Source organism: Oncorhynchus keta, chromosome 32 (assembly GCF_023373465.1).
Source record: "Oncorhynchus keta strain PuntledgeMale-10-30-2019 chromosome 32, Oket_V2, whole genome shotgun sequence".
NCBI lineage: Eukaryota > Metazoa > Chordata > Actinopteri > Salmoniformes > Salmonidae > Oncorhynchus > Oncorhynchus keta.
The window spans coordinates 30315483-30338956 of NC_068452.1; the positions used below are offsets into that span (position 1 = coordinate 30315483).

The window sequence follows — 23474 nt, forward strand, 5'->3', positions numbered from 1 at the left end:
AACAGATTTGACCTTGTCAGCTCTGGGATTTGATCTAGCAACCTTTCGGTTACTGGCCCAACACTCTAACCTACCTGCCGCCTCTGTCAGTTAGGTCAAATAGCATGGAAGAAACTAACTGGGAGTTTTATGTTTATTTAGTGCGCGAATAAAAATACAGTAGCTGCTTTGTTGTGATAAGAATGTCCTCTGTTTTACATGGAGGCATGTTGTTGTGTTCTGAGTCCACACTGGTTGTTTAGACAAGCATTTCACCCGCAATAACATCTGCTAAATATGTGTATGTGACCAATAACATTTGATTTGATTTGACAGCTATCCATTGGCACGGTTACTCCTCCAAGTTGACTGATGATTGACATGCTGTGTCCTCTGAATGAGTATAGTGAAGCAGTAGAAGGAGATATAACTCCTGTTCTACCCAGGGGGACATATGGTCAGGTCTTAGTCCTATCTAACTTCCTTTTTGTTTTTGCTATCGGCTTCTAAATCTGACTGAAAAATGCCCAACAGGAGCAAAATTCCATTGAGGCGTTGCCCAGGTAACTGCTCTCTCGTGTTGCCCACTCAGAGGGCACCTGACCACCTTGACTTTGGTACACACTCAAGCACGTACACGCACGAGCACACACATACATGTGTGCGCGAACACGTGGCCAGACACACACACACACACATGCACATGGATGGACACACACTCCCCTCTCGCCACCCTTCTGGCCAGCACTTGTGTTTGGTTTCCAAGGCGCTGGCTCCAAGTGGCCTCTCAGCCTGTAGTGTTAGCTGTATTGGGACTGAAGAGCCTCTTGTCCGTGTGCAAACAGTGAGGAAGGACCCAAGGAGCACAGAGGTACATAGAGGCAGCTTCAACAGGTTTCAGAACAGCTCAGGGGGACGCAGACCAGGGTCAGGCTATCTTTAGATGATAACAGGTTCCTATCTTAGTTCTCACCGTTTATCTGTCTGTGTGAGAGCAGTTGAAGCATGGAAGGTAAGGGTCCGTCTTAGTAGTCCACCAGCTCCGACCAGGGGTCAGTTGTTCATCAGTCAACTCTATCTGTTTTAGATAGACACACAGGTTTAGATATAATGTATTGTCTTTCTGTGGTTGACTTAGCCAAGTGAAAACCATTCCTTAATATCCTTGTGACAGGGTTAGAGGACAGTTTTTTACCAGGGCTATTTGATATAGGTAGGCCACTAGGGTACTGGGTTTCATATGCAGCAGCTTGTTTGGACGTGATGATGCGTGGCAGGTAACCAGGGTCAGAGAACTTCTGTGAAGATGAACCCTGTTTGAATAATGGATGACCTACACATACCTGCGCTATGTAACAGAGTAGGTGTCGCTGGGATGAAACCTGAACTGGATAGGAGCCGTTCTCTGGAGCAGGGATATGAGTCACTCTGGAATTCTGTTCTGGTGTTTGACGGAGGTGTGACAGTTACAGGATATTTAGGACTGACTATAAGATTGGAGAATTGCCATGATTAGATGTTGTTGAATGGTTGTGAATAGCTGGTATGGAGGAGGGAGTGTGAGTTTGTGTAGAGTCCATGACTGAGCAGTGTTCTCTTCTGCTTTCAGGATCTTTGCCTGAGCCTGTCGTCAACGGAGACATGGAAAAGACGGTAAGACTTCGATGCCAAATACTTTATTGACCTAATATCATACAGACAGACAGACAGACAGACAGACAGACAGACAGACAGACAGACAGACAGACAGACAGACAGACACTGTGGAGGTCACTGACAGGTCAGCCCCTAGAAATAAAACACTGTGGATTAACTGCTTCTGCTTTGGCACTGACAGGCACCCTATCAGCTGGTCATTCATAGGGAGTGGACTAGTATTATTATATAGGACGGTAGAGTGTGTGTATTGCTTCATATAATTTATTTTGTGTTGGTTGGTTCTCACTCTCCCTCCAGCTCGCTCATTAATGAGTAAAACAGACTGTTTCCAGCAGGCAGGCTGGCCCAGGCAGGCTGGCCCAGGCAGGGGAGGGTATCTTACTCTCAGTGTTGATATTATATGTACATTCTGTGTAATCTGAATACATTCACTCAGGAAGCCAGGAGAGCAGTCTACCCTGACAGAACAGAAACAGGTTCAGGTGTCTGTAAGATATACAGTACCAGAACTAGTGTAGCCCTCAATAGTGTGCTCAGAGCCTGGTAGACGGGTATAGAGGGTTCACATGGTAATGCTGGATAACAAGAAGCTGAAAGCAAAACACTATTGTTTAGGCATGGAGTGTTCAGCAGCACCATGTTAATCCTTCTGAGGTATTTGTGCATAATCCCTTAGTAAGGCGACAGGCCAGCCCACACCTACCCCCTACTGTTCTGTAGACTCAGGAACAGAGAGAGAGATCTGGCATATGATAGCAGATAGTATTATCTGGGGATTCTCTATTGTGTGTTGTGATATAATCTAGATACGGTCAGTGATTTGGAGGCTTGCCAAGCAGGCAGATAAACCCAGAGTCAGGCCACTGGCCACAAACCGAAGAAGATTTCATTAACTCCACTACATTATTACTATGCTAATAGACTTCATATGTAAATAAGACAGGCGCAGATCAGTAGTGAGACCCTCGTCCTCAGTCATTGACCATCATTTTAACCCCCAAATCTAACAGTCAAAACATTGGATTAAGTGAGAGGGGAGGCAGGGTAGAGAGGTGAGGGAAAGGCAGAGAGGGAGAGACAGGAGTTGAGAGGTTGTAGAGAGATTAGGGTGGGGTCACTCTCCATGGGGACGGTAGAAAGCGGATGTTTCCGGTTTTCAGGGATGCAGTATTTTCAACCTAACTCCTGTTTCCCCTGAAAAGCAGAATGTTTTTTTTTTTTACGCCTGCTACCTTAGATTAGGGTGAGGTAGGCACTGACATGGCAGAACAGGGTGATTGGGTCTTCTCTAATGCTCTGACCCCAGTAGGCTCTAGTAAACGGCTGCTGCTGCCTCTACTGGCCTAGGGAGACACATCATACAACTTCCCAACCAGCATGGTCAGACAGTGTATGTGTATGGGGCACAGGCAAGTCTGCCTCCCTGTGGGCAAACATAATATTGCAGCCAGACTGAGAGTTGTATGAGAGTTCTCTCAAACTTGACCCCCACTTTGGCTACTTGTATTTGATCTGATTTGTTGCTTGCTGTCTGTGTGTCCACTGCAGGTGAATGGAAATGGAAAACTGGCCAAAGAGGTGGAGCAGGACTCTAAGCTGTCAATCAGCCCGTCTCCAAGCAACACCTCCTCCAACGCCTCACTCACAACCCCGCCCACAGAGGTAAGTCCCGTCCTGAAAACACATGTGAAGCAGCATTATAAAGCAGCTGAAGTCTCATGATCTGAATGTGTATCCATCTATACAGTAATGTATAGTGTCTATTATTTGAGCACACTCTTGTAAAATAGGCTTCACTACAATATCAAAATATACATTTCTTCTCTGACTAGCCTCGTTTATACTTGGTGTTAACATGTGTCCTTTGTTGTGATCTTATCCACATTCTTATTGGGCCCACATTGTAGCCGTTGCATCTACATCTCTTATCCCTCTATTGTGTCCACATTGTGACTAATTGTGACCTGTATGAAAATGATTTGACAGATATTCTTTCAAAATAATATGTATTTATTTTAAGATACATTGATGCCATAAGTCAATGTCGTCACCTGGCAATTATTTTAGAGGGCGGGATAATGATTTAAATGGTTTCACTATCCAGATCTGTTTACACTTGCGTGTGTGACGCAAGATCAGATCACAATCAGTTCACAATGTGTCTTTTAGTCATCTACACCTGTCTAAATATGCTGGCAAAATCAGAATGCGGACAAGATCAGTACAAAGTACTCATATTTAGAACCAGGCTTGTGTCTCTTGTGCTTTCTCTCTCTACTTCTACTCCTCTCTCACACTCTCTTTTAACCCCTCTCTCTCCTCCCTGGTTGGTCAGTTGTCTGAGCCAGTGATCATGGGCGCCATCCCGGGTCTGAACCTGTCCCTGCAGCAGGTCAAGGAGCGTGCTCACCAGAAACGCTCCAACAAGAGGGCCCCGCCCATGGACTGGAGCAAGAAAAATGAACTGTTCAGCAACCTGTAGATAGAGCACCTCACCCTGCACACACCCACATACAGTAGATACTCACAGAGAGGTCAGTGAAGGAGAGAGAGGGACGGAGAGAGAGAGGGGTTGTTCTAAGTCCCATGTTTTCTATGACTCATTAAAACCAGCAGTTTAACTATTGGTGAGGGAGAATACAGGTATATGTATGTAAAATATATACACAGATATTTGTATTATATTCCAGATGCTATAAATGATGTGCTAACAATATCTAGATATCTAGAAAATGCCAATGTTGGAAAGGAAACAGCTGCATCAGATAATAATCTTTGTATTGTGATTTGAAAATCAGTTTTTAATTATTCAATTTCACGTGTCGAAGTGGTTGTGTGTGTGTGTGTGTGTCTTGTACCTGGGTGTATATGCCCAGAAGACCCTGGAAGTCCCTGCTGGTCATAGCCTGGTGCATGTCGGTATAGTGGAGTAGGTCTCTCTTATGGCCATTCCTCTACATGTTAATCAGTCATTGAAACACATGAAACAATATTTTTGAATGGGACCAGCCACTTACATACCCATCCAGTCTATCACCTTTCAGGGACCAAATAGCAAGCCTCTTCACACTTCCAGTCAGGTGCAAATGTCTTTCATGTAGCTGAGCTTTGGGTCAGTCGAGCTTCAGAAGAAATTGGCTTCTGACTGGAAGTGTGCGGAGACTTTCTCATGTTTCTCCAGTTTTTGCCTTCAGCACCTTCATTAATCAGCTCTGGGTGTGTGGTAGATTCTATTATCTGCTAACCTTTTAGGAACCAAAACACCTGAAGAACGACAACCAATGATAGTCAGTCAGACACTTGGGAACGACATGTTGGTGCAGTGTCCATCCATACCAGTCTTACTTCAGTAAATGTGAAGGCTGAAAACCTTATAGCATTGCCATTACCACTGTATATTGCGATACTTTTCATTTCAGAGTTTTTCTTTATGGCCATTGTCAAAATGCTTTGAGGTTTTTACATTTACGTAGATGTACTTAAACAATTTCTTTCTTTAATAAGAATATAAATGTCTGCGCTTCACAAAATGTTATGTGTATGTTCAGTATGGAGAATGACAGTGAGATTCACTATTTTGACTATTGAATTGTATGGGGGTGTTATCATGCTCTTTAACTGTTCATGTTATTTCTATACTGTATTAAATTGTAGATCTCATCATTGTTGTCCCATGACTCTCCATTTAAATTACGACTACAGTAACATAAATGTTAGGAATCTATGTCTGTGCTATGAAGGTGTAGATGAAATGCACCCACTCTTAAAAGGCTTCTGGATATTTAAATCCATAAATGAACGAGAGAAGTCAACAGGATCAGACTTGAATATTTTAATGGTTAACTGTAACCAGATGAAGACCCAGCTGGATGAAAAAGGACAATGTTGATAACTCAAGACAGTATAATATATATCCACAGAGCCATCTTAAATAAGGTGCCTCTAGCAGGTCTCAGTTCCGTCTGAGACACACAGACCTCACATTCACGCAAGGCTCTCCTTCACCCCACCTCTTCAAAACCACTGTTCCTCCTTCTATAACACAAAGCCAGGTGTGCGTGTTTAATGTGACAGCAGCTTGAACTGAATAGGTGGGACATTCCTGAGAAGGACAGAGATGAAACCCAGGTTACAGCCAGGGATCACATTCACACTGAAACGACACAAACATTTACAGTACAGAGGACACCACACAATCATACAAGTCAGGGTTAATGATTTGAAAGTTCATGAGGAAGACAGAAACGCATCAGAGTTCATTCCCCCTGCTGGAAGTACTGTAGCATGCCCAAATATGGAACATAGCCATATAATGCTGGGTGGACAGGGGAAAAAACAGACCATTTTTGATAACCATGTAGATGATTAATTTCATTCATGTTACAATAAGCAAGACCAGAACCCCTTAACAATGGTTCTGCATTTTATGGAAATATTGAAAATATCGAAGGAAAATCTGTACAAAGAACTTTGGTTGAATATGATTCTGCTCCCAGATATACCTATAAGTATATAATATACATATTTAGATACTCTTATTTAAATACTAGTTGGACTAATCTACATTAAAATTTGTTTTTCTTTAAAAAATAGTGTACATTATTAATATCTTGCATGTCATCCCTCGGCTGTACAAATCACGTATAACTCCTTATACTGACAGTGTGGACAGTGACGATAGCTAAATATGCTTTGAAAAGCAAAGGTCTTCTTCCCTTTTGTATAAACAATATCATCCAGCACTTCCAAATGTTTTACATAAAACAAGAAATTATATAGCATCTAGTCATTCTGTATTACTAAAGAATGATTACTAAACATTTTAACAGCACAAACGTACTGGCACCTTGCCTTGAGGAAGACAAACACTTTCATTGTGGTCAACTTGGTAGAAAATGGATCAAATACAAGAGTATTGAAAATATCAACAAGGTCCAATTGAAATGGTCAGACATGGTGAAACACAAAGGTCAAATGACTGATACAGTGTCTAATACAAATGGTATTGTATGGTAATATTCTGTCTAGGAATGGTTCCTCTATAGGCCAGGATAAAAACACTTCTCCCCATTGTCTCTCTCTCTCCCTCTACGGCCAAACAATGACTTTACACAGAGGTGGAGACTGTGAGAAAGGAGGGGAAGAAAGGCACACCAACATGACGAAGAAATGGAGGATGTTGAGTAGAATAAAAAGGACAACCCAATACAACAGTGTACTGGTACAGTATGTTGTCCATCCCTCATGTATCTACAGTCAGTCAGGCCCTGTGTTGAAACCAACAGTGTACTGGTACAGTATGTTGTCCATCCCTCATGTATCTACAGTCAGTCAGGCCCTGTGTTGAAACCAACAGTGTACTGGTACAGTATGTTGTCCATCCCTCATGTATCTACAGTCAGTCAGGCCCTGTGTTGAAACCAACAGTGTACTGGTACAGTATGTTGTCCATCCCTCATGTATCTACAGTCAGTCAGGCCCTGTGTTGAAACCAAAGTGTACCAGTATGTTGTCCATCCCTCATGTGTACTGGTAACCAACAGTGTATGTTGTCCATCCCTCATGTATCTACAGTCAGTCAGGCCCTGTGTTGAAACCAACAGTGTACTGGTACAGTATGTTGTCCATCCCTCATGTATCTACAGTCAGTCAGGCCCTGTGTTGAAACCATCCCTCACAGTGTACTGGTACAGTATGTTGTCCATCCCTCATGTATCTACAGTCAGTCAGGCCCTGTGTTGAAACCAACAGTGTACTGGTACAGTATGTTGTCCATCCCTCATGTATCTACAGTCAGTCAGGCCCTGTGTTGAAACCAACAGTGTACTGGTACAGTATGTTGTCCATCCCTCATGTATCTACAGTCAGTCAGGCCCTGTGTTGAAACCAACAGTGTACTGGTACAGTATGTTGTCCATCCCTCATGTATCTACAGTCAGTCAGGCCCTGTGTTGAAACCAACAGTGTACTGGTACAGTATGTTGTCCATCCCTCATGTATCTACAGTCAGTCAGGCCCTGTGTTGAAACCAACAGTGTACTGGTACAGTATGTTGTCCATCCCTCATGTATCTACAGTCAGTCAGGCCCTGTGTTGAAACCAACAGTGTACTGGTACAGTATGTTGTCCATCCCTCATGTATCTACAGTCAGTCAGGCCCTGTGTTGAAACCAACAGTGTACTGGTACAGTATGTTGTCCATCCCTCATGTATCTACAGTCAGTCAGGCCCTGTGTTGAAACCAACAGTGTACTGGTACAGTATGTTGTCCATCCCTCATGTATCTACAGTCAGTCAGGCCCTGTGTTGAAACCAACAGTGTACTGGTACAGTATGTTGTCCATCCCTCATGTATCTACAGTCAGTCAGGCCCTGTGTTGAAACCAACAGTGTACTGGTACAGTATGTTGTCCATCCCTCATGTATCTACAGTCAGTCAGGCCCTGTGTGGAAACCAACAGTGTACTGGTACAGTATGTTGTCCATCCCTCATGTATCTACAGTCAGTCAGGCCCTGTGTTGAAACCAACAGTGTACTGGTACAGTATGTTGTCCATCCCTCATGTATCTACAGTCAGTCAGGCCCTGTGTGGAAACCAACAGTGTACTGGTACAGTATGTTGTCCATCCCTCATGTATCTACAGTCAGTCAGGCCCTGTGTTGAAACCAACAGTGTACTGGTACAGTATGTTGTCCATCCCTCATGTATCTACAGTCAGTCAGGCCCTGTGTTGAAACCAACAGTGTACTGGTACAGTATGTTGTCCATCCCTCATGTATCTACAGTCAGTCAGGCCCTGTGTTGAAACCAACAGTGTACTGGTACAGTATGTTGTCCATCCCTCATGTATCTACAGTCAGTCAGGCCCTGTGTTGAAACCAACAGTGTACTGGTACAGTATGTTGTCCATCCCTCATGTATCTACAGTCAGTCAGGCCCTGTGTTGAAACCAACAGTGTACTGGTACAGTATGTTGTCCATCCCTCATGTATCTACAGTCAGTCAGGCCCTGTGTTGAAACCAACAGTGTACTGGTACAGTATGTTGTCCATCCCTCATGTATCTACAGTCAGTCAGGCCCTGTGTTGAAACCAACAGTGTACTGGTACAGTATGTTGTCCATCCCTCATGTATCTACAGTCAGTCAGGCCCTGTGTTGAAACCAACAGTGTACTGGTACAGTATGTTGTCCATCCCTCATGTATCTACAGTCAGTCAGGCCCTGTGTTGAAACCAACAGTGTACTGGTACAGTATGTTGTCCATCCCTCATGTATCTACAGTCAGTCAGGCCCTGTGTTGAAACCAACAGTGTACTGGTACAGTATGTTGTCCATCCCTCATGTATCTACAGTCAGTCAGGCCCTGTGTTGAAACCAACAGTGTACTGGTACAGTATGTTGTCCATCCCTCATGTATCTACAGTCAGTCAGGCCCTGTGTTGAAACCAACAGTGTACTGGTACAGTATGTTGTCCATCCCTCATGTATCTACAGTCAGTCAGGCCCTGTGTTGAAACCAACAGTGTACTGGTACAGTATGTTGTCCATCCCTCATGTATCTACAGTCAGTCAGGCCCTGTGTTGAAACCAACAGTGTACTGGTACAGTATGTTGTCCATCCCTCATGTATCTACAGTCAGTCAGGCCCTGTGTTGAAACCAACAGTGTACTGGTACAGTATGTTGTCCATCCCTCATGTATCTACAGTCAGTCAGGCCCTGTGTTGAAACCAACAGTGTACTGGTACAGTATGTTGTCCATCCCTCATGTATCTACAGTCAGTCAGGCCCTGTGTTGAAACCAACAGTGTACTGGTACAGTATGTTGTCCATCCCTCATGTATCTACAGTCAGTCAGGCCCTGTGTTGAAACCAACAGTGTACTGGTACAGTATGTTGTCCATCCCTCATGTATCTACAGTCAGTCAGGCCCTGTGTTGAAACCAACAGTGTACTGGTACAGTATGTTGTCCATCCCTCATGTATCTACAGTCAGTCAGGCCCTGTGTTGAAACCAACAGTGTACTGGTACAGTATGTTGTCCATCCCTCATGTATCTACAGTCAGTCAGGCCCTGTGTTGAAACCAACAGTGTACTGGTACAGTATGTTGTCCATCCCTCATGTATCTACAGTCAGTCAGGCCCTGTGTTGAAACCAACAGTGTACTGGTACAGTATGTTGTCCATCCCTCATGTATCTACAGTCAGTCAGGCCCTGTGTTGAAACCAACAGTGTACTGGTACAGTATGTTGTCCATCCCTCATGTATCTACAGTCAGTCAGGCCCTGTGTTGAAACCAACAGTGTACTGGTACAGTATGTTGTCCATCCCTCATGTATCTACAGTCAGTCAGGCCCTGTGTTGAAACCAACAGTGTACTGGTACAGTATGTTGTCCATCCCTCATGTATCTACAGTCAGTCAGGCCCTGTGTTGAAACCAACAGTGTACTGGTACAGTATGTTGTCCATCCCTCATGTATCTACAGTCAGTCAGGCCCTGTGTTGAAACCAACAGTGTACTGGTACAGTATGTTGTCCATCCCTCATGTATCTACAGTCAGTCAGGCCCTGTGTTGAAACCAACAGTGTACTGGTACAGTATGTTGTCCATCCCTCATGTATCTACAGTCAGTCAGGCCCTGTGTTGAAACCAACAGTGTACTGGTACAGTATGTTGTCCATCCCTCATGTATCTACAGTCAGTCAGGCCCTGTGTTGAAACCAACAGTGTACTGGTACAGTATGTTGTCCATCCCTCATGTATCTACAGTCAGTCAGGCCCTGTGTTGAAACCAACAGTGTACTGGTACAGTATGTTGTCCATCCCTCATGTATCTACAGTCAGTCAGGCCCTGTGTTGAAACCAACAGTGTACTGGTACAGTATGTTGTCCATCCCTCATGTATCTACAGTCAGTCAGGCCCTGTGTTGAAACCAACAGTGTACTGGTACAGTATGTTGTCCATCCCTCATGTATCTACAGTCAGTCAGGCCCTGTGTTGAAACCAACAGTGTACTGGTACAGTATGTTGTCCATCCCTCATGTATCTACAGTCAGTCAGGCCCTGTGTTGAAACCAACAGTGTACTGGTACAGTATGTTGTCCATCCCTCATGTATCTACAGTCAGTCAGGCCCTGTGTTGAAACCAACAGTGTACTGGTACAGTATGTTGTCCATCCCTCATGTATCTACAGTCAGTCAGGCCCTGTGTTGAAACCAACAGTGTACTGGTACAGTATGTTGTCCATCCCTCATGTATCTACAGTCAGTCAGGCCCTGTGTTGAAACCAACAGTGTACTGGTACAGTATGTTGTCCATCCCTCATGTATCTACAGTCAGTCAGGCCCTGTGTTGAAACCAACAGTGTACTGGTACAGTATGTTGTCCATCCCTCATGTATCTACAGTCAGTCAGGCCCTGTGTTGAAACCAACAGTGTACTGGTACAGTATGTTGTCCATCCCTCATGTATCTACAGTCAGTCAGGCCCTGTGTTGAAACCAACAGTGTACTGGTACAGTATGTTGTCCATCCCTCATGTATCTACAGTCAGTCAGGCCCTGTGTGGAAACCAACAGTGTACTGGTACAGTATGTTGTCCATCCCTCATGTATCTACAGTCAGTCAGGCCCTGTGTTGAAACCAACAGTGTACTGGTACAGTATGTTGTCCATCCCTCATGTATCTACAGTCAGTCAGGCCCTGTGTGGAAACCAACAGTGTACTGGTACAGTATGTTGTCCATCCCTCATGTATCTACAGTCAGTCAGGCCCTGTGTGGAAACCAACAGTGTACTGGTACAGTATGTTGTCCATCCCTCATGTATCTACAGTCAGTCAGGCCCTGTGTTGAAACCAACAGTGTACTGGTACAGTATGTTGTCCATCCCTCATGTATCTACAGTCAGTCAGGCCCTGTGTTGAAACCAACAGGGTTCTTGTGACTGATGGCAAAGCACTGTAGAGCAGAGTTAAGTGCTGGTGATGAAAGGAGAGGAAGTGACAACATGGAGGAAGGGAGGAGGGAGATGGATCCACACTGTTCATTAAAAGCATCCCACTCCATGGCACATCCTACAATGTAGTCCCATATGTTTTCTGTTAGTCTGGTGGTGGGGGTTGGTCTGTAGTTTGAAGGGCGTCGGGGTCGGAGATAACACTTAGGTGGGGTGACCTGCTCCATTCTCCCTCTCATGGTCATTAGTACTTCCTGAGGTGAAGGGTCAAGGGTCAATGGGCTGGTCAGTGGAGTGGATAGAGGGCTTAGTCCAGCATGGCATCTAGCTGGTCAGCAAGGTCATCAAACATGTTGCCAATGTCATCCAGAATGTTGCCAGTTGACTTCACTGTGTTAGACCCACTGTCAGGAGGTGGAAAAAGAAGCAGGGTTTAGTCATGGAGATAGATAGAGGACTCTAGTGCTGAAAAAAAGCCTGTTCTATCAAAGGCAGTGGCATTGAGGACTTTCACCATTTTGAAGTAGTCAAATATGGGTTAAGGAAGGATCACATAATTCCATCCAGGTCATCAGGTGGGACCTGAGAAAACATTCCATAACTGAAGTGACAGTAAATCACCAACCTTGACTTTATACCTGTTCAGACAACACACTCCAGGTGGCAGTATGCACCCTTTCAGTTTGTTTACCAACTCTGAAGTAGTAGAAGAAGAAAACTGACTACTTCAAAATGGAGATGGCTTCAATGGCGCTGCCCATGCTCTCACAGACACCATAATGGGACAGATACAATGTTGCATGAATGCTACTTCAGTTCACATAAACAGTAGAGTGTATATGGCCTGTAAATGCAGGAAATGGTGAGGTGTTGATCGTGTTCTCTTACCCGTCAGTGCTGTCCTCCTGGGTGAGTTTTCTCTCCACAGCCTGCAGTGCTGCCTCCAGAGAGGTGCTGGTCTGCTCCAGCCTCTGCTGCTGCACCACCTCTAACCCCGGGCCAGACTCTACCCCTGGGCCTGGGCCGACCACACAGACCTGGGGCTTGCCTGTCTGGGCTGCCTGGCACTGAAGCCCTGGGGCTGGGGGACACCGGCTGGGTGTGGGTGATGGTGGGGCTGAGAAGGCAAGAGTCTGTACCACATTGACAGTCATAGTGGGCGGCACTATGGCTGTTGGACAGGAAGCAAACGAAGAAACTCAGAATTGATGATAAAAACAGAAAGACATAATAATGAGCTTCCATGTGTAATAAGTTACCTGTAGCAGCAGCCAGACTGTGTCGGGATGGTTTTGGGGCTGTGACGGGGGGTCCGTGGGAGCTGTGAGGCTTGGGGGAGACGGGGGGTTTGAGGGGTGTGCCTGTCACTGCTAGGTTCTCCAGCCCCTCCAGACTGGCCTCACTGATCCTCAGACTGACCAGACTCACCTCCTCACAGCTTTGGGACTGGGGCCTGCTGCCTGGACTGGAGTCTGACCCTATCTGGCCCTCACTGTCACTGGTGGGAGAGCTGCCAGCATGGTCTTTAGGCTTGTATCTCCGCTTCACAGTGTCTGACTCCTTCAGGTTAAACTCAGGCACCTCCAGGGCTGTCTTGGTGGGCCCGTTCTTGTCTGCCGGGATCTCCACAGTGCTCTCGGCCCTGGGCGGCCCTCCCACCTTGGGCCTCTGCTTGATGGTGAGGTTGCCCTCCTCGGCGAAGGGGATACACTCGCTGGAGCTATTGTGTGGGGATGAGGAGCCATCCAAACCCGGTGTCTTAGGTTCCTCCTCCTCAGAGTCTGACTTCACCCCTCGCTCTGGGACTGGGTAATGGTCTTGGATGTCGGTCTGGGCTGGAACACATTCGCTCTGCACCCTCCTCCTCATCCCTGCAGAGGCCTCTCTGGGCTCCAGTCCTGAGGGGGTGAGGCTGGGGAGGGGAGGCTCTGGTTGGAGGAGGTCCAACCTGGGCCTGGACAGGCTCTTCCCCTCAGTGGAGGCCTCCAGACAGGCTGCGATGCTCCTCACGCTCCCTGGACTGTCTGTCTCCACCCCCCCAGGAGAGGGCGCCATATTCTCAGTGGACCCAACGCTGAGGCTACTGCTCACCGAGCTCAGTCTCTTGGGTGGGGCTGGAGGGGGACCCTTTTTACGAGCTCGCACGGCAAAGGACTGGCTACGTCCCACAGTGCCGTACTTTACGGGTGGGATCTGCATGCCTGCCAGCTGGCTGCGTCCGGGCCGGCGGGTCAGGGTGGCGTAGGACTCTAGGGTGCTAGAGGGTGGAGCCAGGTCGTCATCCTCTTCGTCTGGTTCGCCATCTGACAGGGCATAGCGTGTCAGGCTCTGGCTGCGCTTCTTAGGCGGGGCCAGGGTCATGGCGTGGTAGGTGTGTGCCAAGGGCTTGGTGGGCGAGCCGTGGCCCAGGTCGGTGCTGCCACAGTGGGAGTGGAGGTAACTGAAGCCCCTCTGGGCCGGGGAGCCCTGGGGAGAGGAGCCTAGGGAGTGAGACCCAGGGCCTTTAGGCTTGGCTGGGATGGCTGGGTACTGGAACACGGTGGCTGCCCCCAGGGGGACCTGCTTGGGAAGCTGCTGCTGTAGTATGGACCTCTGGTCCCAGCCTTCTGGAATGTTCCTCTCCTTGGCAGGGCTGCTGTCAGCACTGAGGCTGGTGGAGGTGCTGCTGCTGCCTAGGCTCTCCTGTGAGAGGCTGTGGGGAGTGATGGAGGCTGTGGGGGGGTCCTGGGAGCGCCCTGAGCCCCTGGACCGGGCGTCGATGCTCTCTTGGCTCCGAGACATGCCCACAGCACTCTTAAAGGCCAGGCCCTCCTGGTAGTGGCTGGACATGGCTGTCTGCAGCTCAGCACTCAGCTCACTGTCCTGGAAGGTCAGCATCTTGGGGGTGTGGGGCGAGGGGCAGTCGGAGGAGCTGTCAGGGGGCTCGATGGTGACCAGGTGAAGGGCTCCAGGGGGCTTGCGGCGCAACGTGCCCTGGCCAGATTCTGCAGCCAGGATGGCCCTCTGGATGTCACACAGCTTCTTCACGGCCAGCATCATCTTCTTTTGGTGGCCCAGCTTGGTGATGCCTATCTCCTGCAGGTCCTCCCAGGTCAGGTCCCGTACGATGCTGATGGAGTCATAGCCGTTCTCTGACAGCTTCCTTTGGTACTGAGGCAGGCCTATGGTACTCAGCCACTCCCCCAGGTCTGCCTGGAGTAGGAGAAGAGTCACAGTCAGACCTACACAGTTGAAACCTTTATGAAACTAATGTAAAACATGACTTGCACACAAAAGCAGACAGACAGACAAACACAGGCATCAGTAAGACCTTACCGGGATGTATTCAGGCAGCCACTCGGGGATGCTGAGGTTTCCTATCTCGATTGAGATCTTCTTGCGGTGGCCTGGCTTTGTGACGCCGATGGCCGTCAGGTCCTCTGGGGTCATCCTGCTGATGGTGGGGACGTCGTAGCCGGCCGTGATGAAGTTCCCAGTGTACTGCTCCAACTGGAAGTCACTCAGCCACTGGTAGATGGCCTCTGCATCCTACACCAGAGGGGAGGGGTTGAGTTTCACATTAACATCAACTACTGGCCTATTCACTGTCTTCCTGTCTTTTAATAGATACATGTATTTCACTGTGGCATACAGAGTACACAGAAAAATACATTCATGAGTTGTAATGTGTGGCAAACATGGACAATATTTCCTGTCTTGTGTCTGTCCTGTCCTGTGTCTGTCCTGTCCTGTGTCTGTCCTGTCTTGTGTCTGTCCTGTCCTGTCCTGTGTCTGTCCTGTTCTGTCTTGTGTCTGTCCTGTCCTGTCCTGTGTCTGTCCTGTGTCTGTCCTGTGCTGTCTTGTGTCTGTCCTGTCCTGTCCTGTGTCTGTCCTGTCCTGTGTCTGTTCTGTTCTGTGTCTGTCCTGTCCTGTGTCAGTCCTGTCCTGTGTCTGTCCTGTCCTGTGTCTGTCCTGTCCTGTGCCTGGCCTGTGTCTGTCCTGTCCTGTGTCTGTCCTGTGTCTGTCCTGTCCTGTCCTGTGTCTGTCCTGTGCCTGTCCTGTGTCTGTCCTGTCCTGTGTCTGTCCTGTCCTGTCCTGTGTCTGTCCTGTCCTGTGCCTGTCCTGTGTCTGTCCTGTCCTGTGTCTGTCCTGTCCTGTCCTGTGTCTGTCCTGTCCTGTCCTGTGCCTGTCCTGTGTCTGTCCTGTCCTGTCCTGTCCTGTGTCTGTCCTGTGTCTGTCCTGTCCTGTCCTGTGTCTGTCCTGTCCTGTGTCTGTCCTGTCCTGTGTCTGTCCTGTCCTGTCCTGTGTCTGTCCTGTCCTGTCCTGTCCTGTGTCTGTCCTGTCCTGTCCTGTCCTGTCCTGTCCTGTGTCTGTCCTGTTCTGTCCTGTGTCTGTCCTGTCCTGTGCCTGGCCTGTGTCTGTCCTGTGTCTGAGTCTCACCTTGCCCTCCAGTAGCTGCTGAGGACGTACAAACTGTGGGGAGACAAACTGCTGTTCCCCTGGTCTCTGTATGTTCACCATCGGCCTCCGAGGAGCACCCAGAACCACTAGACAAGAAAACACACTGGAGAGTTAAATGAATGGTGCTCAGGATGTTTTCTACCAATAAGCACAAATCAAACTAGAAAGGTGAAGTTTCAGGAGAAATGTTGTGGTACGTAACAGTAATGAGAGAAAGGGCTGGTATTCCTACCTGCAGTCAGGTCAGGCTGTTTATTGGGGACTGGTTGCCCTGAGTCACCAGCAGAGGGCGCTGGCTGCACATCAAAACAGAGCACAAGACAAGTTACAGAGAGCACAGGAATAAACAATCTGTTGACTGGCACTACATACAAAGACAGTCAATTACAATATCACATTTCCTCGGTTCATAGCTGTGAGTAAGATTTGCAATTATTTTAGCATTGTTATCTATCTCAATAAGACTAGCCAGGATAAATAAAGCTGAAATAACAATTGGTCCAGTACTTTGGCTGTGTCTGGGAGTGCGGTGGTCTGGTGGTGTTGTCCGTTGACAGCAGTGTTACTCTCTGTGCTCTGTCCACTCCCAGCACTACGGGTGCTGCCCACACTGCCCGTACTCCCTACACTGTTCCTGTCACCTGCTAGATAGGACCACAGGAGAGGAGGATGGAGAGAAAGAGAGAGATAGAAGTGAGGGACGTTAAAGACAACCGTGGTGGCTGGACAGCGAGAGGGAGAGCAAAATGAGGTACCTCCCCTCTGTGTCCTTCCAGAGCTCACGTCAACACAGTCACACACACATCCACATGATTCTAACTGAAGCTGGCAGAGGATGGCAGAGGTTGGGGCTGTGGACCCTGTCACTGAGCCAGCCAAGTCATCACAGATCAGGGGGGGTGGCACAGGCCAGGACAGGACGCCATTTGCTGCCATACGAAGCCAAGGGAGATGGTTGCATGGTGGAGCGGAGCTGCAGGCATAGAGCAACAGCAGCCAAGGGTACAGAACTACAGAACTACAGGGCTAAACTACAACTACAGTCCTGCAGTAGGACAGATGAAAGGTCATCCACAATGGAAAATTCCTACAGCGGAGTACACAGGGCACCCATTAAGCTTGCAGTGTCCTGTAGACTGTCAAAATTGTCACTTTTTTTTGGTCACTGGAACAGAGGTTTCCTGGTGGTCCCATCCTGTGGCAGCAGGGAGAACAGCAGGAGCTATGGGAAGCTCAGTTTGAAGCACATGACAAAGGTAGAGCATGGGAACAGGGGACAGAGACAGCCAGCTATTGTCATTGGGGGACAGTGGAGGGACTCTTACCAGTGGTGTGTGAGTTCCTGAGCACCCAGATGTCCTCCTTGGGACAACCAGGCTGAGAGAGGCTGCTGGGAGGCCGACCTATCAGACATAACAACACTGTTGGGCCATGGGGGTACCATGGTCCACGGAGCAGCACTGGGGATTGGCTGGGCCTGAGCATGAGAGGGGTTTAGAGGGGGCGAACATAGGTGTCCTTGTGGCCTCACCACGGTTCACAGTGGTGGGGGAGTTGTCTGGCTGGTTAGGGGGCTGAGTACCGTATACAGGTTTCAATGTGCGTCTGTCCTCTGAGTGCATGTATAAGGGTGTGTGTGTATATACCTGGGTTGGCGCTGAGGCCGATGGTGTGGGGGAGGGCCAGGTGGGGATTGTTGGGGGTGTACAGTGTGTAGGAGTCGTCGGTCTGGGGGGCTGAGCTCAGGCTGGAGGAGAGGGGGGCTCTGGAGAGGAGCTGGTGGCGCTGGGTGGGCAGAGAGGCGTGCCGGGACAGGGTGCCCCCTACAGGGTCAAACAGGTAGGACACAGACAGAGAGGAGGTTAAAGCAAGCGGATGGTTAGAGGTGGACATTACATGGTATGGATGGAGAGATGCTGAGGGAAGAGGAGGAGGAAGGGATGGATTGGAAGCATGAGGGATTAGTCCAACCAAGGCAGTCTGGGAAATGGGGTGTTCTCTGGAGGGACCAACCTGTCATGAAGAGGAGCCACCACTGCTCTTCCAATGCAGTGATGTGTAGCGATACAACCTATCAGTGTGTGTGTGTGTGTGTGTGTGTGTGTGTGTGTGTGTGTGTGTGTGTGGAGCCAAGGGAGAAACAGTTCCTTCAGGAAGTATTCATACCCCTTGACTTATTCCACATTTTGTTGAGGCACAGCCTAAATTCAAAATGTATTCAATAGATTTTTTTAAATCTCACCCATCTATACACAATACCCCATAATGACAAAGTGAAAAGAATATACCGGTATATATATTTTTTGTAGTACATTTTTGTAAATGTATTGAAAATGAAATACAGAATGATCTAATTTACATAAATATTCACACCCCTGAGTCAATACATGTTAGAAATGTCTTTGCAAGTGATTACAGCTGTGAGTATTTCTGGGTAAGTCTCTAAGAGCTGTGCACACCTGGATTGTACAATATTTGCAATATAAATATAAACTTCTTTATGCTCTGTCAAGTTGGTTGTTGATCATTGCTAGACAGCCATTGTCATACCTTGCCATAGATTGTCAAGACAATTTAAGTCACAACTGTAACTAGGTCACTCAATGTCTGCTTTTATTTTTAACACCCAACTACCAATAGGTTCTCTTCTTTGCGAGGCACAGGAAAACCTCCCTGGTGTTTGTGGTTGGATCTGTGCTTGATATTCACTACTTGGCTGAGGGACCTTACAGATAATAAAAATCATGTTAACACTATTATTGAACACAGAGTGAGTCCATGCAACTTATTGACTTGTTAAGCACCTTTTTACTCCTGTACGTATTTAGGCTGGCCATAACAAAGGGGTTGAAAACATTTCAACTTTTAATTTTCTATGAATTTGTAAAGATTTCTAAAAACAAAATTCCACTTTGACAATATGGGGTATTGTGTGTAGATCAGTGACACAACATTTCAATGTAATACTTCTAAAATTCAGGCTGTAACAACAAAATGTGGAAAAAGTAACGGGGTGTGAGTACTTTCTGAAGGTACAGTAGGTGCAGAGGGACAATTTAAGATGGGTCTCCCGTTCCCCTGATCTTTTGTTGTGGTGACAGACTTGCAGAGAAGACAGAAACCTGTCATTTTTCACTGACTGCAGTGCTGAGCTGCTCCCTGTTTTGTCAAAGCTGCTCCGTGAGTGTCACCAAGCCAACCTATTCACTCAGGGATTTCTCCCTCTAGTGCACATCAAAGTGGTGGTGTGGGGCGGATTATCTTCTTCTGTGGTGTTAGGTAGGTAACTGACACCTTCTGTTAATCTAACCGGTATTAGAGGTATACTGCGTGGGTAAGGGTGGGAGTTTTTACATAATGTACAATAGCAGATGACTCCTGCAGTTCCAAGCCATTTCCCTTTCCATTTCTGACTTAATCCTGCATTGTGAGTGTGCTGACATGTCTGGGAGATGAGTGAATTAGTGTGGGAGTGTGTGTGTGTGAGTGAGTGTGTGTGTCTTTGTGTTGATGTTACGACATGCCGGCAGCTGACTCAACAAGCTACGAATCCTCCGTTTGCTGCGGGTGCCACGGTTACGCAATGAAGGAGGCAAATGTCAGAGGGCTCTCTCTTTTTGCCCATTGCTTTCAGATGGGAGTGGGGAATGGCTAATGATTACACTGAACTTATAGGTTGTGAGTTGGTGTGTGTGTGTGTGTGTGTGTGTGTGTGTGTGTGTGTGTGTGTGTGTGTGTGTGTGTGTGTGTGTGTGTGTGTGTGTGTGTGTGTGTGTGTGTGTGTGTGTGTGCGTGCGTGCGTGCGTGCGTGACTGACCTGAGCGTCTGCTGATGACCTCTACAATGTTCGGGGGGAAGTAGCCCACCCGGTCGGTGCCCCTCTGGCTGTCGTGGATGTGCCCCTTCCAGCGCCCGTCCATGTGCTGCTCTAGGACCTGCCAGGCAGCCAATCAAAACAAACATTAAGACGGGTGTAAACCAATCAGATGGCTATTACTACCCAGTGTCTCTCCGTATTGAGGCAGGTAGGTCTGTGAGATTCTATAACAACGTGGTGTTATTTCCACTGTTTATGTACGTGTGTGTAGGAGTGTACCTGACCTGAAGTGTGCAGTTCTGGGACAATGACAGAAAGTACATGTTCGAACTTGAAACACATTCTACATGTTAACAACTTCATCTGTGTATCTATGTCTCTGTATGGTTTGTTTTCATAATGTCAAAGATGTTTTACATAAGTTGGGAGGGTGGTACAAAAGCAGCGCCACAGCCCTGAGATCAACTGTAGTACAATAACACACCGAGAGAGAGAACCAAAAGGTCAAGCACATAAACAGATGATGACAGTAGTCATGTGTTTCTGATCATGTTCCATTTGTCCACGTGAGCTGCTAAAACCCAGGCCATTGTCTCTGCTCCCTAATTTATCAGCCTTAGTCAGAGGACACAAGCCAAGGGACATTAGGGTTAGGGGGCTGAGGGTATAGGGGAGAACAGGGGTGTTGGGTTGTGTGTCTGGTAAAAGATGTGGGTAGAGGGGGAAATAGCATGTACTGAATGAGCAGGTTTGACAGCAATAGAAAAACACATTGAAATTTACTGACCTGTCCAAGTTGGCAAAACATATTTTTCTAAAGGCCTAAAGGCAGGGATTTATTTTACAATGCATTGTTTTCAATGATAAAAACCCTGCAGGCTCTGACGCCTCGCTCAATTAGAACCAATTTACCCTACATGCTAAATTAGACCAATTCATCCACTTACGGAAACACAACATCGCTATCAGCCTGTCCAATCCTCTTTACCCGCCTTGCTCTGCCCGACCACTTTTTGCGTTTTGGTTCGGCACCGGTCCCCACTAAGATGTCAGCTAACCTTTTGCCCAGTATCTAACATGTACATGTGTGTGTGAGGTGTGGAAAGGCTAGTTGATGGGAGAGGTGGATGGCCTGAGGGCAAGGTTTATGAATTGTTTCTCTCTGGTATTGAAGCAACCCCCACAGCAGCAGAATAGGCCGACACACTCCCAAGAAGTAAAACAGGCCAGGGTTCATGAGACGATGACGATGTGTGTGTGTGTGTGTGTGTGTGTGTGTGTGTGTGTGTGTGTGTGTGTGTGTGTGTGTGTGTGTGTGTGTGTGTGTGTGTGTGTGTGTGTGTGTGTGTGTGTGTGTGTGTGTGTGTGTGTGTGTGTGTGTGTGTGTGAGACAGTAGTAGTAGTAGTCATTTCTGAGTGGGAGTGATGGATGAATACCAGGGCCTGTCCCTACCCGTCTCTCTCTCTCTCTGGGCTCAAAGAGAGCCATCCTTCAGATATATACTCTCTCCCTATAAACTAGTTCCCCCTCAGGAATATGGATAGTGAAGTTCACCTGTTGTGCACTATACCCCTAAGGACCTAGAACTGATAGATGACATGTACATCAGGTTCAGTACAGTGAACTGATAGATGACATGTACATCAGGTTCAGTACAGTGAACTGATAGATGACATGTACATCAGGTTCAGTACAGTGAACTGATAGATGACATATACATCAGGTTCAGTACAGTGAACTGATAGATGACGTGTACATCAGGTTCAGTACAGTGAACTGAATAGATGATATGTAGGTCAGGTTCAGTACAGTGAACTGATAGATGACGTGTACATCAGGTTCAGTACAGTGAACTGATAGATGACATGTACATCAGGTTCAGTACAGTGAACTGATAGATGACATGTACATCAGGTTCAGTACAGTGAACTGATAGATGACATGTACATCAGGTTCAGTACAGTGAACTGATAGATGGCATGTACATCAGGTTCAGTACAGTGAACTGATAGATGACGTGTACATCAGGTTCAGTACAGTGAACTGATAGACATGTACGTCAGGTTCAGTACAGTGAACTGATAGATGACATGTACATCAGGTTCAGTACAGTGAACTGATAGATGACATGTACATCAGGTTCAGTACAGTGAACTGATAGATGACATGTACATCAGGTTCAGTACAGTGAACTGATAGATGACATGTACATCAGGTTCAGTACAGTGAACTGATAGATGACATGTAGGTCAGGTTCAGTACAGTGAACTGATAGATGACATGTACATCAGGTTCAGTACAGTGAACTGATAGATGACGTGTACATCAGGTTCAGTACAGTGAACTGATAGATGACATGTAGGTCAGGTTCAGTACAGTGAACTGATAGATGACATGTTGGTCAGGTTCAGTACAGTGAACTGATAGATGACATGTAGGTCAGGTTCAGTACAGTGAACTGATAGATGACATGTAGGTCAGGTTCAGTACAGTGAACTGATAGATGACATGTAGGTCAGGTTCAGTACAGTGAACTGATAGATGACATGTACATCAGGTTCAGTACAGTGAACTGATAGATGACATGTACATCAGGTTCAGTACGTCAGGGTCAGTACAGTGAACTGATAGATGACATGTACATCAGGTTCAGTACAGTGAACTGATAGATGATATGTAGGTCAGGTTCAGTACAGTGAACTGATAGATGACATGTACATCAGGTTCAGTACAATGAACTGATAGTTGAATGTTTGTCAGGTTTAGTACAGTGAACTGATAGATGACATGTACATCAGGTTCAGTACAGTGAACTGATAGATGATATGTAGGTCAGATTCAGTACAGTGAACTGATAGATGATATGTAGGTCAGGTTCAGTACAATGAACTGATAGATGACATGTACATCAGGTTCAGTACAGTGAACTGATAGATGACATGTAGGTCAGGTTCAGTACAGTGAACTGATAGATGACATGTAGGTCAGGTTCAGTACAGTGAACTGATAGATGACATGTACATCAGGTTCAGTACAGTGAACTGATAGATGACATGTACATCAGGTTCAGTACAGTGAACTGATAGATGACATGTACATCAGGTTCAGTACAGTGAACTGATAGATGACATGTACATCAGGTTCAGTACAGTGAACTGATAGATGACGTGTACATCAGGTTCAGTACAATGAACTGATAGATGACATGTTGGTCAGGTTCAGTACAGTGAACTGATAGATGACATGTACATCAGGTTCAGTACAGTGAACTGATAGATGATATGTAGGTCAGGTTCAGTACAGTGAACTGATAGATGATATGTAGGTCAGGTTCAGTACAATGAACTGATAGATGACATGTACATCAGGTTCAGTACAGTGAACTGATAGATGACATGTAGGTCAGGTTCAGTACAGTGAACTGATAGATGACATGTACATCAGGTTCAGTACAGTGAACTGATAGATGACATGTACATCAGGTTCAGTACAGTGAACTGATAGATGACATGTACATCAGGTTCAGTACAGTGAACTGATAGATGACATGTACATCAGGTTCAGTACAGTGAACTGATAGATGACATGTACATCAGGTTCAGTACAGTGAACTGA

The 23474-nt window shown here is 46.8% G+C and overlaps 2 protein-coding genes across 7 annotated transcripts in view; one reads left to right on the forward strand and one right to left on the reverse strand.

The window, feature by feature from the left end:
• LOC118365602 (Na(+)/H(+) exchange regulatory cofactor NHE-RF1-like) overlaps nucleotides 1–5298 on the forward strand; it is a 35347-nt gene extending 30049 nt beyond the window's left edge. Inside the window, exons 4-6 of the mRNA XM_035747949.2 lie at nucleotides 1589–1632; nucleotides 3187–3300; nucleotides 3974–5298. Coding sequence (XP_035603842.1) covers nucleotides 1589–1632; nucleotides 3187–3300; nucleotides 3974–4120 — 305 coding nt within the window. The 3' untranslated portion in view covers nucleotides 4121–5298. The remainder of the gene's footprint in view (nucleotides 1–1588; nucleotides 1633–3186; nucleotides 3301–3973) is intronic.
• Nucleotides 5299–7319: 2021 nt separating this feature from the next.
• Nucleotides 7320–23474, reverse strand: part of LOC118376791 (caskin-2-like) — a 108696-nt gene continuing 92541 nt past the window's right edge. For 2 of the 6 annotated variants that reach the window (XM_052491328.1, XM_052491327.1), the window contains exons 11-20: nucleotides 19859–19976; nucleotides 17688–17864; nucleotides 17367–17444; nucleotides 16549–16685; nucleotides 16274–16337; nucleotides 16021–16127; nucleotides 14917–15129; nucleotides 12861–14793; nucleotides 12490–12772; nucleotides 7320–12005 (exon numbers count right to left, since the gene is read on the reverse strand). In XM_052491328.1, coding sequence (XP_052347288.1) covers nucleotides 11909–12005; nucleotides 12490–12772; nucleotides 12861–14793; nucleotides 14917–15129; nucleotides 16021–16127; nucleotides 16274–16337; nucleotides 16549–16685; nucleotides 17367–17444; nucleotides 17688–17864; nucleotides 19859–19976 — 3207 coding nt within the window. In that variant the 3' untranslated portion in view covers nucleotides 7320–11908. The remainder of the gene's footprint in view (nucleotides 12006–12489; nucleotides 12773–12860; nucleotides 14794–14916; nucleotides 15130–16020; nucleotides 16128–16273; nucleotides 16338–16548; nucleotides 16686–17366; nucleotides 17445–17687; nucleotides 17865–19858; nucleotides 19977–23474) is intronic. The other 4 variants (XM_052491330.1, XM_052491329.1, XM_052491332.1 and 1 more) reach the window with 4 other exon arrangements.